At 46.6% G+C, this 16,842-nt stretch overlaps 2 protein-coding genes across 2 annotated transcripts; both read left to right on the top strand.

Annotated features, from left to right (window-relative positions):
* Positions 1-3,196: 3,196 nt before the first annotated feature.
* On the top strand, positions 3,197-4,875 carry LOC147983969 (annexin D3-like). Its single transcript, XM_087539652.1, has 3 exons — positions 3,197-3,420; positions 3,513-3,679; positions 3,781-4,875. The coding sequence occupies exons 1-3, from the start codon at positions 3,345-3,347 to the stop codon at positions 4,519-4,521; spliced, it is 984 nt and encodes a 327-aa protein (XP_087395778.1). The 5' UTR covers positions 3,197-3,344; the 3' UTR covers positions 4,522-4,875.
* Positions 4,876-7,690: 2,815 nt separating this feature from the next.
* On the top strand, positions 7,691-16,297 carry LOC125535875 (binding protein). The gene is made up of 17 exons (XM_087543240.1): positions 7,691-7,941; positions 9,646-9,971; positions 10,055-10,215; positions 10,292-11,432; positions 11,511-11,702; positions 12,187-12,843; positions 12,941-13,114; positions 13,216-13,283; positions 13,394-13,616; positions 13,710-13,809; positions 13,911-14,026; positions 14,114-14,171; positions 14,584-14,735; positions 14,846-15,041; positions 15,224-15,697; positions 15,782-15,881; positions 16,012-16,297. Exons 1-17 carry the CDS (start codon positions 7,794-7,796, stop codon positions 16,016-16,018), a joined length of 4,293 nt encoding a protein of 1,430 aa, XP_087399366.1. The 5' UTR covers positions 7,691-7,793; the 3' UTR covers positions 16,019-16,297.
* The last annotated feature ends 545 nt before the right edge of the window (positions 16,298-16,842 follow it).

Genomic DNA, 16,842 nt, shown 5'->3' on the forward strand with positions numbered 1-16,842 from the left:
ACGAAGGGTCCACGAAGAAGCAACCTTGTCTATCCCATCATGGACATCGCCCACAAAGGACTTGCCTCACTAGCGGTAGATCTTCACGAAGTAGGCGATCTCCTTGCCCTTACAAACTCCTTGGTTCAACTCCACAATCTTTGTTGGAGGCTCCCAAGTCACACCTAGCCAATCTAGGAGACACCACTCTCCAAGAAGTAACAAATGGTGTGTTGATGATGAACTCCTTACTCTTGTGCTTCAAATGATAGTCTCCCCAACACTCAACTCTCTCTCACAAGATATGGATATGGTGGAAAGAAGATTTGAGTGGAAAGCAACTTGGGGAAGGCTAGAGATCAAGATTCATATGGTGGGAATGGAACATCTTGGCCTCAACACACGAGTAGGTGGTTCTCTCTCAGAAAATGTGTATTGGAAGTGTAGGTATGTTCTGATGGCTCTCTTTCGAATGAAGAGTGGGTGGAGGGGTATATATAGCCTCCACACAAAAACTAACCGTTACACACAATTTACCAATCTCGGTGAGACCGAATGGAGAAACTCGGTCGGACCGATTTAGCAAACCTAGTGACCGTTAGGATTTTTGGTGGGACTGAGATGCAACTCGGTAGGACCGATATGGTTAGGGTTAGGGCATAACGTAATCTCGGTGTGACCGATTACACAAACTCGGTGGGACCGATTTTGGTAATAAGCTAACCAGAGAGTTGGTCAGGTAAACTCGGTGGGACCGATCGCTCATTTCGGTGGGACCGAAATGTTACAAAAGAAAAACAGAGAGTTTACATTGCAATCTTGGTGGGACCGATCGCTCATATCGGTGGGACCGAAACGTTACGAAGGGAAACAGAGAGATTACAACCCCATCTCGGTGTGACCGAGATCCCTATCGGTGAGACCGATTTGCCTAAGGTTTGTGGCAGTGGCCATGACATCTGAACTCGGTGGCGCCGGATAGAAAGAATCGGTGGGACCGAGTTTGACTTTTGGTTTAGGTCATATGTGTATGTGGGAAGGTAGTTGAGGGTTTTGGAGCATATCACTAAGCACTATGAAGCAAGAACCTCATCAAGCAACACATCATCCCTCCTTGATAGTATTGGCTTTTTCTGTAGACTCAATGTGATCTTGGATCACTAAAATATAAAATGTAGAATCTTGAGCTTTGAGCTTGAGCCAATCTTTTTGTCCTTAGTATTTTGAGGGGTCCACTTTCTTCATCCATGACATGCCATTCATTGAGCTTTTCCTGAAATATTAATCTTGAAATAGCATTAGCTCAATGAGCTATATGTTGTTAGGAATTACCAAAACCACCTAGGAATAGTTGCACTTTCACCCGCACATCTTCGTGCCATGCTTTGACGCCCTGTGTATGCATGATCCCTGTCACGACGCACTTTAGACTTCTTCAAGCCTTATGCGCCGGTCCTTGCCATAGATACTCGAAGCTCCTCATCATACTAGACCGAAAGAAAAAATATTCGTGCAAGACATGACCCCGCTGGATCCCTTCTCTACACAATTCCTTCTTCTTATCTTCCCATGAATTAGCTTCTCCACGTATCAGCAAGCCCTTTTTTCCAAACAAATATCACGCCTTGTGTCCTCCTGCCCGCTTGCTTACTGTGGCTCAGCCCCAAAGCAGCCACCAACCATACAATCGTTGTGCAGAAACAAAACTGCAATCAAGATGTAGTCCCTGCAGCCCGTACGTGTAGCGAGAGATCAAACAAATAATTAGCACACTCGAAGTCCACAATCTGCAACACGTCGTAGCTTTCCAGACTAGTGCTCTTTTGCTTCCTTTGTTTATCCAGCAACCTCATGATTAACATGGCCATCCGTGACACTAACTCGGCCGGTGCACATACCCAGCTTGCATGTCAGCCTCGCAGACGCATATGGCCTTCAGTCCACGGGGCATGGACCTTCCTCGGCTTCACACAGGCCAGCCCCACCTAGGCCCGCCGTGCGCTGCACTACGGCCTTGAGCCTCTGGCTGCCCTAGCTCTCCACGCGTGAGACACGGCGCTTGCACGCTGCCTCGGATAGTATCGATCCGATCTGTCGTTGTTCTCTTGCCCCACGCGCTGACAAGGGTTGCCTGCTCCCCGCCGCCGCTGCCAATCGCACCTCACCGAGATGTATGTATGCTGCCCCTCGATTGCTTCTCGCACAAACAGAACTCCCGTCGCCTCCCTCGATCTTTTCCAGCCGCATGACTCGACCGCCAAATTAACATCCGGAACCTCAAATCAAACCTTACTATACCACTTGTTAGAATAAATCCGAGGCGCTCCGTCGATTTACTAAGAAGTAAGCAATCACACAAGCACCACCATCGACGTCAATTATGTGTTATCGCCACCACTTTTCACGATCCCAGCAACCGCATGCGTCGGGAGACGACAGCCGTCATTATACAACCATATTCTCTATGTCAAGTCATTGTTCATAAATTGCATCTCACGGATACTCCCAAAGGCCCCAAATGGATTAGAGCTGCACTCAGCCATCGACCACCTTTGGAGACCATCGGCCAAAAACCATGACGCCCGCCTTGCCGCCGCAGCTGTTGTACATGAGGAGGCCAGATATGGTCATTTCCCACACCTACACACCATGCCACACCCACTCCTCCATGGGCCAACGAGCAACACACATAGATCCATTGTGACCCGGTGTGGAGCAGATGAGCAGCCGCACCCTAGGCTTGAGGCTTGAGGCGAGCAGCCGCCGCCGCAACCGAGGCGAAGATGCCAGCAGGGACAGCTGCAGGGGAGGAAGGAGAGTGGGACGCGAGTACGCGGGCTGCCCTGCCGTCGCCGTCAGCCTAGCGGCCTCTGTATGGGAGAGGGTGACAGGTTTGCAGAATTTCATTTTCGCATATCGTGGCAACCGTGCTCTGTATGGTACTGAAAAGAAAAGAAATGCAGAAGGAACAACTTTTTTGTGGAACTTTCTGTTGCAGGATGGTAATGGAACTTTGTTAAAGCGTGGCAATTGGCAAAACAATAAATCGAAGGTCACGTTGTAGATCTGCTGGTGTTGCAAACACGAGGTCTCCAACGCAGTTTCGTAAGGAAGCTTAACGGGTAAGCAAGTTCACATCCCTCTGTGAGGAGTGACGACAACTGAAGCCCATAACGTTACTGAAGAACAGCAAGTGAAGAATACTTTACGATTTCTGTATTAATCCACTTTATTCCGACTCTTTATCCGTCTCGTCCCACCCTATATAATTCCTCCGTACTTAATTCGTCGGCGGCCACTGCAGCGGCTCGAAGACGATCGACCGACCTTCCGTGGCCGGCTGCCGCGCATTTTCGTCGCCGATCATGTCCGCCATCGTCGTCCCCAGCCCGGTGCCGTCCCCCTCCGACGACGCCGAGGGCATCAGGAAGGCGCTCCAAGGCATGCAATGCACCTGCCGGGTTCCGGTCTCTTCTTGCTGCTGCATTGCTCGCTTGCAGCTAGCTGACATGGTGATCTCGGCGCGTGTGCAGGATGGCGGGCGGACAAGGAGGCCCTGGTGCGCATACTGGCGGGGAGGACGGCGGCGCAGCGGTCGGCGATCCGCCGCGCCTACGCCTTCCTCTTCCGGGAGCCGCTCCTCAACTCCTTCCGCCAGCGGCTCTCCCGCCAGTACTGCCCCGTCACCGTCGACTTCTGGGTACGGCAGCGCACGCACGCATCTCTCCGGTGAACTTCGAAAACCGCGACGCGTTTCGTTTCTCTGACGGCGTCGCTCGCTCGGCTCTCTTGTTTCCTCAGAAGGCGGTCATCCTGTGGACGATGGACCCGGCGGAGCGGGACGCGAACCTGGTGCACGGCGCGCTGCGGCGGCGAGGGGACGGCGACCACCTCGCCGTGCTGGTGGAGGTCGCGTGCGCGTCCGACCCCGACCACCTCGTGGCCGTCCGGCGCGCCTACCGCTCCCTCTTCGGCTGCTCCGTCGAGGAGGACCTCGCGTCCTGCGCCGCGCTCCAGCAGCCGCTGAGGAAGATGCTGGTGAGCCTCGTGAGCTCCTACCGCTACGGCGGTGACCGCGTCGACGCGGACGTGGCGAGGCTGGAGGCGTCGCAGCTCTCGGAGGCCGTCCGGAAGAAGCAGCCGCACCACGACGAGGTGGTGCGGATCCTCAGCACCCGGAGCAAGCCCCAGCTCCGGGCGACGCTCCGGCGGTACAGGGAGGACCACGGCACCGACATCGTCGAGGACATCGACAGCCGCTGCAGCAGCCAGTTCGCCAGGACGCTCAGGAGCGCCGTCTGGTGCCTGACCTCGCCGGAAAAGCACTTCGCGGAGATGATCAGGGAGTCGGTGGTGGGGCTGGGGACGTACGAGGACATGCTGACGAGGGTGGTGGTGTCGCGGGCGGAGATCGACATGAAGCAGATCAAGGAGGAGTACAGGGCCAGGTTCAAGACCACCGTGACCTGCGACGTCGTCGACGACACCTCCTTCGGCTACAAGGACATCCTGCTGGCCCTGGTTGGCTGCGAGGAAGAGTGAAGTAGCAAACCTGGAGCGGTGCAGTCCATGGTTGTGGGATGCGCACGAAACAGAATGAGAGACTAGTCATACCACACCTCCGACGGGACTCCGTCGTCGCTACTCCCTCCATTCCACAACAACCGATTGCGGCGGGAGAAAAAAATATATCAATGAATTCGTATTCGAAAGAAGTTTTTAATTATATAATTTTTTCTCCCGCCGCAGTTGGTCTCGTTGATTAAATTTACGGTCAAAGTTGGACCCCGGAAAGCGCGGGCGCACTATATTTTGAAATGGAGGGAGTATTTTTTATTGTACGTTCTATGTTTATTTTTTGTGTCATGATGAATACATGTTGTTTCTACATCTTCATTATTTTCCTAGCACGTGTGTAACCTTTTTCAAAGTGTTTTTTGAACCATTTAAACTGACACTAAATGATATTTCAAGCTTGGCACATACAATTTTTTTTGTAGCCACAAATTCATATTTTGAAGTTCTTTTTTTTCTGAATACGCAAGATTGCGTACCATTGCACTCATAGGGAGAGAGTGAAGCAATTACAAGGTGCAACCCGCAAAACCACGTACACAGCCTGATGCGGTGATGAGTGCATGAGCAGAACAGAAGTAGAAGGGATGTTGGTTGAGTCCTCTAGCTCCAGCTCTAACCCAAAGCCTAGCCTCGTGTTGAATGGCTTGGACAAGATGTATATATAGTGGAGGGCCACAAACCATCGAAGATGCGTTCGTCACTGTGCTTCCAAAGCTACTAACAGTCAGTAGGGTGAGAGAGGAGACCCCCTTACACAAGGTAGTGGGAGTATGGTCACGCAATAACATACATCAATCCTGGAAAGATAGCTCCAGGCTAGGAAGGTTAGCATTGGTGCGACACCAAGAAAGGCTCTCGTGCCACACTTGACGAGAAAAGAAGCAACCAACAAGTATGTGTTGCGTGTCCTTGGTCTTCATGTCGCAAAAGGACGCAAAATCAGCATGAGGGAGGCCCCTGCGTGCGAGGCGATCAGCCGTCCAACACTTGTTCAGAAGGGCGAGCCAGATGAAGACCTTGAAGCATGAGGGCCCAAGTCTTCCAAGTGAGATGCCGGTGGGGTGCTTCAATAGCGTCGATGAAGAACACGTTGTAGCCAAAATTGGCCGAATATTCCCTAGAAGGGTCCGATGATGATGGGGGGAGCGATGTCAAAGACGCGACAACGGTTGATGCATTCCGCTCTTCTCCGGTGTGTCCGCGAGATTGCCTCACATTGTTTGTTACTATGAAGCAGAAGGTGCGGTGGCGGGGCCTCGGTGGCGTACGATGACAGGCAGCTAGCAGGTGGCCTACTCGGTGATCTCCTGCAGCGCCCACCGTGCCTAGTCCAGCTTTGCGTTCACCATCGTAGTTGGAATTGCGCTGTCTAGTAGCATGACCGAGTTTTTGCGCGGGTCTTCATAAAACTCCACATGACCTCTACAATGTGAGTTGAGTCGACGATCACCCACAGTGAAGTTGAAATTGTTTGCTCAAGGTTTAGGGATGGCGATCACGCCTTCTAGGAGAGAAGTGATGACGATGATGCCTGGGTGCTGTCTCAATGAGGCCCTCTTGCAGTGGTGTGTGTGGTATTCTTCGTGTACAGCTTAGCGGTTTGTGATGGTTTTTGACAGCTTTCATAATTAACTGGGGAATTCTTTAGTTTTCCATGATTTTCTCTAATTAACTAGGCAATTATTTTCTTCTGAATGAATGTAGGAATCCTGTCATTTTGTTTTTTTTCATCTATACTGTGTGTGGTGAAAGATTGAATTTGTTTCAAGAAACACTACGGGGTTGTTAGGCCTAACCATGCCACACTTTATCATATAATGGTGCCATACTTGCCTAGGGTTAGTTCTTTAAAATGAGAGCAACAAGTTGGCAAGCCTAAGGAAATCTTGCCACACTTTGTATGTGTATGTGATGTAGGACCCTAGTGTGGCTTGCCTAAGATGTGGTTTGAACCGAACACCCATCCAAGTTGGTCAAACTTGCCTAACCTTAGATGTGGCAACCTTAGACAAATTTAGTCTCAAACTAAACAGCCCCTACAACTACTAGGCTGTCTAGATAGAAAGGGAGCCTTATGGTGCATTAAGGCTACAACTACCACTTGGGGTAGTTTGTAAGTGGGGTGATCCGACCGTGTATGGCTGTTGATCCCACTCACAGCGATTGCGTCAGGATCTTTGCATCTTCAAGCCGGCTCAGACATGATGTGCACTGTTGGGTGCGTGGTCCAATTTGGTTGACACACATGACGAAGGGCCAACGGATTGGCACTGGTCACAGTCGATTTTGCTAACATTGTGGGTATGGGGAAGGATCGCGTGCCGCTTTGTTTGAAGCGGTTCAGGGCATTCACCATTTTAGTGATCTATAAAACGTCTTATTAGGGCCCGTTCGGACTCCCTCCCCTCGGCAACTCCGCTCCAGAGCGGAGCGGCATACAACTTTAATCTGGGGAGTGACTAGAACGGCGCTCCGCAGTGAGGGAGTGGAGGGTTGCCGAACAGGGTCTTAGTCTGCAGAGCAAGTACAAATGTAGACCCAATTTCAAATAGAGCGATTTTCACATGAATGAATTTCATAATTTTTTCCCTATGATGCCATTTTAGATAATAGGATTGGCTTTATAGTTCATAGAGAAATCATTCATTTTCTTTAAATTTCGGACGATTCTAAACGTTCACCTGAATGCCATTTTTTTTCACTTCGTTTGAGAAGTTCAATCTAACATGTGTCTTTATTTGTCCTTTTTCCCCACTCTCTCGTAAGGAAACAATTTATTGCGAAATTTTCATGGAGCATCCGAATAACTAGTTTGTACAAATTTTACGTTACCAATATGGAAGAGGCGACATACAATTTTCAATATGTAATCGTGCGTTCCAAAGAGGTTAGGTACGAAGTGTGAATTTATTATTGAACCATCAAAGGTGACACGACGAGTCCAAACTCGCCACTGTTTGTGGGGCCCAGGCGTCAGAACGTGGTAGCGGTACAACGGGAAAAAAGAAAAATGAGAAAGTAGATCCGACCTCCAGCAGACCAGCACCGGCGCGCGGTGGCACCCAGCTAGTGACATGTGGGCCCCCAACCCGACGACCCCCCTCACAAAATTTCACGCCTCCCGCTCCCGATTTCGAAATACTCCCCACTCCTCTTCCCCCCTTCCCATTCCCAGCCCGAAGCCAAACCCTCCGCGCCTCCGCCTCCCGCCTTCCCCCATTCCTCCCGCCGGCGAGATGGCCCCGCCCTTCGTGTTCCCCGCGAGCCTGCGGGATCTGGAGCGCGACGACGACGGGGACGACGAGGGCGAGCCGTCGCTCCGGCCGCACGCCCCCGTCGCCGTCACCGCCCTCCGCGCCGCCGACCTCGAGGAGTTCGTCAAAGGTACCTGCCCGCTCCCCGCCCCCCCCCCCCCCCCCCCCCCCCCCCCAATCCCCCGTAGAATTCAGGGTTCCGGCCGGAGCCTGCCGAAATCGAGCGCTAGATTGGGGGCGCGCGGCGCGGCCGCGCCGCCCGATTTGCCCCCAGCTTGAGGTTGCAAACCCTAGTTCCCGTAGATTTGGTGCCCAGCGCCGTACTGCTTGAGTCTTGACAGACGCTCGCAATTGGTTTTTCGAACTTTGATGTTTGCTCAAGATTTTGAAAGCCAAACCACAGTTGACCGAACACTCACGTCCTCAGAAATAAGAGTTCCCCACTGTCGTCTGACATTTCCCGAGCTACAACTTGACTCGAAATGAGTCATGTTGGCCGTCCACCTTAGGAATCTGAGTGTCTGGCTGGGATATACACTGTGTTGCCCTTTTGAGCTAATTCAGTTTTGGGTTGCTTCTCCGGATTCTCGAGCATTTTGTGTTTGCTGGATTTTCTGGAAGCTGAAGGTCTTATGTGCTGCTTTTGGAATCTGCAACATATCAAAGTAAAGCTATGCTAGGTCAAGCATTGTGGTCAAGCATTTTGTGTTTCCTAATGACTGATGCCCGTTAACTTGATGTCAACTTACACCCCACAGCCTGCAGGAGTTAGTATTTTTCTTTTCTCCGTTAAGTTTCAAGTGACCAGATAACTTTGCGTGCTGCTGGTATGGGTTGATTATAATATCAAAATTATGCATCATTATGAAATGCAGTGCTTAATTGTTACAACCAGAAATTCTGTAAATGACTCAGACAATGATTGGTCGCATCCATCCCCAAATTCCTGATGCCTTTTGGATTTTCATCTCTGTTGTTCTCCATGGTTTTTTGGGCTTCCAGATCGGCAAGCCCTGCTTAAGTCAACGTTGTTTCTGGTGTTCCTTAAAAGAGTGTACTATCACACATTGAAGTTCTTAAATTATTTTTGGACTCAATCTTTGCTCACACGGACAGAAACCTAGTCTGCAGTTAAAATTCTAATAAGTGTCCTGAACATTTGAGAAAAGTCACTTATCTTTCCAGAGCTAGCACTGCCTATTTTTTAAAGTTGTCTTGTCATACAAGTGGTTGCCGACTTTCATGTGCTCTAAACTGTTCATTTTTTTGTAAGCTAGTTCACACTACACAAGGTAACCAGTATTTTGCAAAATAAACCTTTGGTGATTTACATAAAAACTACTCCCTCGGTAAAGAATCATAAGACGTTTTGCAAAATATTGGTTACCTTGTGTAGTGGAAGCATTGTCCCTTCTTTTTGAAGGAAACATAATGGAAAAGACAGTACTGGAAAAAATATTTAATAGGTGAAATATACAAGAAAAAAGGACAAAAATAAGAATGACATGGTTTTCAGGTTCATTAGTTCATATGATCACAACTGAAACAAGTGTGCCTAATGTTGAACTAAAGTTGCTCTACAAGCAAAGCTTCCAGTACAGCCAGTTAGCTTTCTTTTCCTCCCTTGATGTTTTCAGATTTGATGCATTACTTACATTAACAATCAAATGAGCATGTCAACTGCTTAGGAAACATTTGCACCAATATTTAGGCTCTCTAGACTATTTTAGTTTGTTGCATATGAAAGTACTGTAGTTATTTCTTTTGTCAACATGTGTATATCTATTTTTTCAATATGAACTAACTTGTTCTTTTGGTTTGACTTAAATTAAAGGCACATCATTTGATCTGTCTGACAAGGAACTCTTCTGCATTGAGGAACAGGATGTGTTTAATAGCATATACTCTCTTGTGCGTGACTTCACTTGCTTGCCCCCAGGGCTTAAGTTCAATCTTGTTGAGGCTTTGCGCTCCAACCTCAGTGTTCTTCTGCCCAACATTGACTCCCTTTCACGAGCTTCCATGTCATCCCCCTCTGATGGGATCCCTATCACTGACCGCATCGCGTCTCACCGCAATGCCCTCAAGATCTACTCCTTTTTCCTCCTCTCCATTGTCCTCGCTCAGGAATCTTCAGCTGATAGTGGCACTGGGGCAAAGGTAATACTTGTCCAAAGCATATGATTCTTCAGGTTTTATACCTTTTTACATTTAAATAGTTTTTTTCTGCCATTTGGATTTAGGTGACAGCACATGGTCGGAAGAAGAATCCTGTTTATGCTTGGAATTGGGAAGCGCAAAGAGGGCGGATCATGAATCTGGTCGCCAATTCTCTTGAAGTTGACCTTACACTACTTTTTGGTCCAGGCGGCGCTGATGAGCGATACCTATCTTTTGCTTCAAAGTAAATTCTTGAACCTTGGTATAGTGTACTTTTCAGTAATCTTGTTCTTATAGTGACTTTGCTTTCTTGTGCATAGGTGTACTTATGTTCTCTTTGAGAATCAAAATGTGTTAAAAGATGAGGAAACAAGAAATGGTCTATGCCGGATAATTGGTGCAATAGCTACAAGGCATCAAAAGATTTCTCAAACCAGTGCATCCGTCTTGCATTTGATCCATAAATATGATTTCACTGTCGCTCATCTTGCTGAAGCAGTTGCTGCTGCTGAGAAAAAGTTTGGTGATGGAAGCTTGGCAATTTCCCTGATCAGGGAAATAGGTCGCACTGACCCGAAAGACTACGTGAGAGATGGTGCTGGTGCTGACAATGTTGGGAGATTCTTAGTAGAACTTGCAGATCGTTTGCCAAAACTTATGTCTACCAATCTTGGTGTTCTAATACCACATTTTGGTGGGGAATCATACAAGATTAGGAATTCTCTTGTTGGGGTCTTGGGCAAGTTGGCTGCAAAGGCTTTCAAAGACGTTGATGGAAATAACAGTGCTCATTCCATAAGGCTCCGAAGTAAGCAGGCTATGCTAGAAATTTTGATCGAGCGTTGTAGGGATGTGTCAGCATACACGAGGAGTCGTGTCCTTCAGGTCTGGGCAGAGTTGTGTGAAGAAAATGCTATTTCAATTGGCCTGTGGAATGAAGTGGCATCAGTTGCTTCAGGGAGGTTGGAGGATAAAAGTGCAATCGTCAGGAAATCAGCACTACAACTTCTCATCACAATGCTGCAACACAACCCTTTTGGGCCTCAACTAAGGGCCACGACCTTTGAGGCAACTTTAGAGAAGTACAAGGAGAAATTGGAAGAAAAGGAATCTCAATCTCCTGCGGAAGGTGAACTTGTGAATGACCATCCATTGGGTGAAGTGACCGTGGGGCAAGACGAGAGTGTCAGTGATAGTTGCCTACCTTCTAGTCAAGACCAGACAGATCAAGATCCTATGTTTGTAGATATAACAAACTTAGAACAGATCAGAGCTTTGGTTGCATCCCTTGAGGCTGGTCTGCGATTCACGACATGTATAACGTCGTTAATGCCAATTCTTATCCAGTTATTGGCTTCATCTTCAGCCACAGATGTCGAGAACACTATTCTTCTGCTAATGAGATGCAGACAGTTTCAGGTTGAAGGTTCAGAAGCAGCACTCCGGAAAATGTTACCTCTGGTAATGTCCCGGAACTAGCTAGTTTGTGAACTCATGTTTTGTTTGCATTTTCCTCACTCATTTTAGCTTTTTTTGTAGGTATTTTCTCAGGACAAGTCAATATATGAAGCAGTGGAGAGCGCATTCATTGCCATATACACAAAAAGGATCCCAACAGAAACAGCCAAAAGTTTGATAAACCTCAACATCGATTGTAGCATTGGTGACCTTGCTGCCCTGGAGAGCTTAGTTAGTTCATTGGTACTGAAAGGAGAGATTTCATCCAACACGGTGCGCTCTTCTTTCCCCTTAATGTTTGCTGATACTTGTAGCAACAGCAATGCTATGCACTCTTTCATATAGGATTCAATGTGTACCGAATACTGATTAGATGTGTTGCTGCTTAGATTATTCTATTCTTGTCTGCTATTGCATTGTACTGTGGAAGTCCAAGATAGGGTTATTAACTTGCATTTAGGTGAGAGAGCTAATTTTAGAACATCCAGCAATTGTGAATTTAAGATGCATGCTGAAAATTTTGCTCCCAGCTCATCAATACCTCAATGTGAGAATTTCCTTTGAAGATTCTAATGATAAGTTTTATTGATTTCTTGTGCTATTAAGGTGTACTTTGACAACTGTATCGCACCAATGTTTTCCTAGGCCTATTTAAGCATAGCCATTTTGTTGAATGCCATTGTACTATTTTAGTGATGCATCGTATCTTATTTTGCTCATGAGGAGCATACTTGCTAAGTCCCACAACCTCTTGCAGATGTCAGCTTTGTGGGATTATTTTTGCTTCAACATCAACGGTGTAAGGCCAGTGCAATGCCGTGGAGCTTTATCAATTCTTTGCATGGCAGCAAAGTCATCTCCTAGCATTCTGGGTACTCACTTGCAAGATATTGTTGACATTGGGTTTGGGCGCTTGGCTAAGGAAGAGCCTCTGCTTGCTAGAACTGCTTGCCTTGCCCTGCAAAGATTATCAGAAGAAGACAAGATCAAATTACTAAGTACTAGTACCAGAGTATTTGCTGCACTGCAAAGCTTGGTAACTAGCTTCTCGCTTCCGGAGAAAATATGGTATGGCGCAACAGATAAAGCTATAAGTGCCATATATACCTTACACCCTGCACCTGAAATCTTTGCTGCTGAGATTGCAAAGAAATCCCTCAGTTCTGTATTCAGTGCCTTCGGAATGGATGGCATGTCTAATGGAGTGGAACTTGAAACTCAGAATAGTTCCACAATTACGGAGTTATCAGCCATGAAGTTGGGTAGATTTCTTTTTGTCATTAGTCATATAGCACTCAACCATTTGGTTTACATTGAGACTTCCGTTAAGAAAATCCACAAACAGAAACAGAAGAATGAAAAATCACAGTCCACCAATGAGGATAGTCAGGTAGATGGTTCCAAGAATTCGGAGGTAATTCTTGTCTGTTACATCCATTTGAACTTTTCAACTTTGGCTTGTCATTGTTTCATGTGACTTGAACTTGTTATTCTTTATGTGATGCTGGCAGGCACAAGACATAAATGCTGAACTGGGACTTGGTGCAACGAGAGATATTGCAATCGAGTTCTTTGCTGAAAAAGCTGAAAGGGAGATTGTTTCCTATTCTTGTGAAAAGAACCTTCTTGGACATTGCGGACCATTTCTATCAAAACTCTGCAGGAATCTGACTTTGCTGCAAAAGGTTTGTATTCTATTGTATTGCCCTTCGTACATCTTTGAAATGATTGGTTTCCATTGCTCTCTGCGGTTTTGTCATGACTGAACATTATTTTTTGGGTGTAGTTCCCGGAGTTACATGCTTCTGCAATGCTTGCTCTTTGCAGACTAATGATTATTGATGCAGAATTCTGGTATGCAAACAACATCCACCTGATTGTGTTTGTTTAATACTATGGGTAGCATCCTGTTTTATCTACAAATTTGTGACGACACTGAATCTCATTATATGCTCAACTTGCAGCGAGGCAAATCTCCAGATCCTATTTACTGTTGTGGAAAACGCATCCTCTGAAATCGTCCGATCTAACTGCACTATAGCCCTTGGTGATTTAGCAGTTCGCTTTCCAAACCTCTTAGAACCTTGGACAGAACACATATATGCCCGATTGAGCGATTCATCGGCATCTGTGAGGAAGAATGCTGTGCTGGTCATTTCTCATCTCATATTGAATGACATGATGAAGGTCTCTCTCCCCCCTGCCAATCTCTCTTTCTGCTCTCTCTCTCTCTCTCTCTCTCTCTACCACCACTGAAACACGTTCGCAAATCCTATACAGGTTAAAGGTTATATCAACGAAATGGCGATGAGGGTAGAAGATGAAGATGAGAGGATCTCAAGCCTTGCAAAACTCTTCTTCCATGAGTTGTCAAAGAAAGGTACATGTATAAAATGTGTCGGTCCATTTGATTTAATTTAATACTGCAGTTAGACTTTAGCTAATATGGTTACCTCCTTTTTTCCTTTGGCAACTGTGCAGGAAGCAATCCAATTTATAATCTTCTTCCAGATATTCTGAGTAGACTGTGCAATCAACACCTCAAGGAAGAAACGTTTCGCAACATCATGCAATTCTTAATTGGTTCTATTAAAAAGGTCTAACATGCCGCTTCTTTTTCTGCCATCAGTGCACTTTGGTTTTTATTTCTTGATAAGTATATTAATTTCTAACTATTATTTCAGGACAAACAAATGGAAGCTCTTGTCGATAAGCTTTGCAATAGGTTTGCTGGTGTAAATGGTATTACATTCTTACTTCTCCAATCAGATTATACTGAATATTTATGTTGTTCGTGTGTGATTCCATTAATTGCTAATCAACTGTTGACCACTCGACATCTGTTTAAGAAACCATGAGATACATAAACTTTGATGAATGGAAATTAAGAATTATGAATAAAATGAGAGCACCAACCAAAGATTTAATGCTGTGAATCAGCAGGTTGTGTTACGTGTTGTCTTGTAAGTTTCTCCGCAGAAGTTAGCAGTATGGAAATTTAGCAAGGCAGCTGACTTCTTTGACTCTCATTTCAGTCTTCTGTTCAACAGCCGTGATTTACTACATGCATTATTTTGGATCTTTTCATGAATTGTATAACTTTGTGCTCACCACTTTCTCAGATGTATGATTCTTTCTTTGCTTGTATTTTCAGATGTTAGGCAGTGGGAGTATATCTCTTACTGCCTCTCTCAGCTAACCTTCACTGAGAAAGGTTTGAAGAAACTCATCGATAATTTCAAGATTTTTGAGCATGCATTATGTGAAGATTCTGTGCTGAACCACTTCAGAAGCGTGATAGCAAAGGTTGGTTGCATAGCCTCAATGGCTGCATACGCTTAACGTTTTGTTGAAACCAGAAGTCTGAGTTTGTGAATTCTATGCTTTCATTGATCTATGTCAATTTGTCCAAACAGTGTAAGAAGTTTGCGAAGCCAGATCTCAAAGCTTGCATTGAGGAATTTGAGGAGAAAGTTAGCAAAGTTCATGAGGAAAAGAAAGAACAAGAAGCCACGGCAAGAAATGCGGAGGCACATAAGCAGAAAATTGATTCTCTTGATAAAATCCTACTCGCTAAGGAAGCTGGACAGAATGACAGAAACTCTGCTGAGGGTGAGTTAACTTTTTTCTTTCTTTCTGAATATCTTTATGTTCTTTGCCATTTAAGTTACTATCCATGCGAGTACTTCATGTATGCTTACTTCATTACAACCCAAAGTGGTGTTTATGATGTATGCGCTAGAGTAGATAATGTTCAATAGAGAGCTCACTTTTTATGCGTGTTCCGTGAACAGAGGAAACCAGTGAGGTTATCGATCCTTCAGTGGATGGCAATGTTGAAGACAAGGAGACAGAGGAAACTAGTGAGGTTACCGATCCGTCAGTGGATAGCAATGTTGAAAATAAGGGGGCAGAGGAAGGTACTGGGGACATTGACCCTTCAGTGGATAGCAATGCTGAAAATAAGGAGACAGAGGAAGCTACTGAGGTTACTGATCCTTCATTGGGAAGCAATGCTGAAAATGAGACAGAGGAAGGCACTGAGGTTACTGGTCCTTCAGTGGATAGCAGTGCTGAAAATGAGGAGACGGATGAAGCTACTGAGGATATTGATCCTTCAGCGGATAGGGCTGCTGAAAATAAGGAGAACAGGACAAAAGGCAGCGGCAACATTTGTTCCGGAAAAAGTCAGACATCATCCACTGTTACGGAATCAGAAGATGATAGCACAGAGGTTCAATCATCCAAAACTGTCCGCAGTCGCAAAGGTAAGCCATAATTCCAGCGCAGATTACTGAAGAACACGTCATAGATCCAGTTGCTCAAGGGACTTGTTCCGTCTATCTGTACAGGTTCGACGCGATCGACTGTAAAGAAGATCAGAGAACCTATCTTGGAAGACTCTGCAGACGTTGCTCCTCCAGTCAGGCGTTCCACCCGCTCAAGTAGAAGGTGCGCTTCACTAGCCGTCCTGCTCACTAATCTTTTTTATTTTGCGTCACACACCGTGTTTAAAAGCTCTAAAAGCTCTTGCTTATCCATGATTTTCTAATTTGGGATACCCTCGCTGACAAATTGGCAGACAATGAAGCTGAAGGAATATGGAGCAAGTGGCGACTCCCTGTCGCTGTATGACGATCTCGGCTTGAGATCATGGGGTTCTGAAACCATCAATGCTCCGCCGTCCTGACGCCTGTGTGTACCGTAGTGTTTATTGGCCTGCTCTGTGCTGGTATATCTGTGCCGGCTCCAGACTGCTGTGTTAACTACCGCTTGTATTCCTTCCAACAAGGACCATTTGTATCTCTGTAGTAACACTTTGGCTCTAGTCACCTGTAACCCCTTAAGTTGATATTTATTTCGTTCGATCCCGCTGATTGTACAATTCTATACTCTACACACGCATACCATTTCTGTGTTTCTCTATGCACACAGGTTCACCAGTCAAATCATCATAGTAATAATCGAAGAAAATGACCGCGCAACTTTTCCAACCGACGAGCAAGCGATATCTATCCCGTTCACCGCGAGCCAGGAGGTCTGGACCAGGAACTATTTTCCCTGACAGTCACTACACGTTATCGTGTCATATGGGACCAACAGGATAGAGGGGCGAGCAAGCAACGGAGAAAGTTAATAGTAACAGCCACTGGTGCTAGATAGGCCCCAATAATGCAGGAGGAAAGCAGCAGCGAGTCGCCACCTCGACCCTCGTCCCCGTGAGGAGGACGAGCAGCAGCAGCGACGGTTCCTGCGCGCCACACCACGGGAGTGCAAAGGCGACATCGTTCTCGCATCTCGCTTATCCGCTGCCGGTGAGTGCCGTCCTGCCGGGGCCGCTCCCAGCCACGTTTTCTCCTCGCAGCGTACTTTGATCGCGAGATGGAGATGAAAAATTCAGCCGGCGACGCCG

The sequence above is a fragment of the Triticum urartu genome, chromosome 2A (assembly GCF_056163025.1).
Source record: "Triticum urartu cultivar PI428250 chromosome 2A, HENAU_Tu73, whole genome shotgun sequence".
NCBI classification, from domain to species: domain Eukaryota; kingdom Viridiplantae; phylum Streptophyta; class Magnoliopsida; order Poales; family Poaceae; genus Triticum; species Triticum urartu.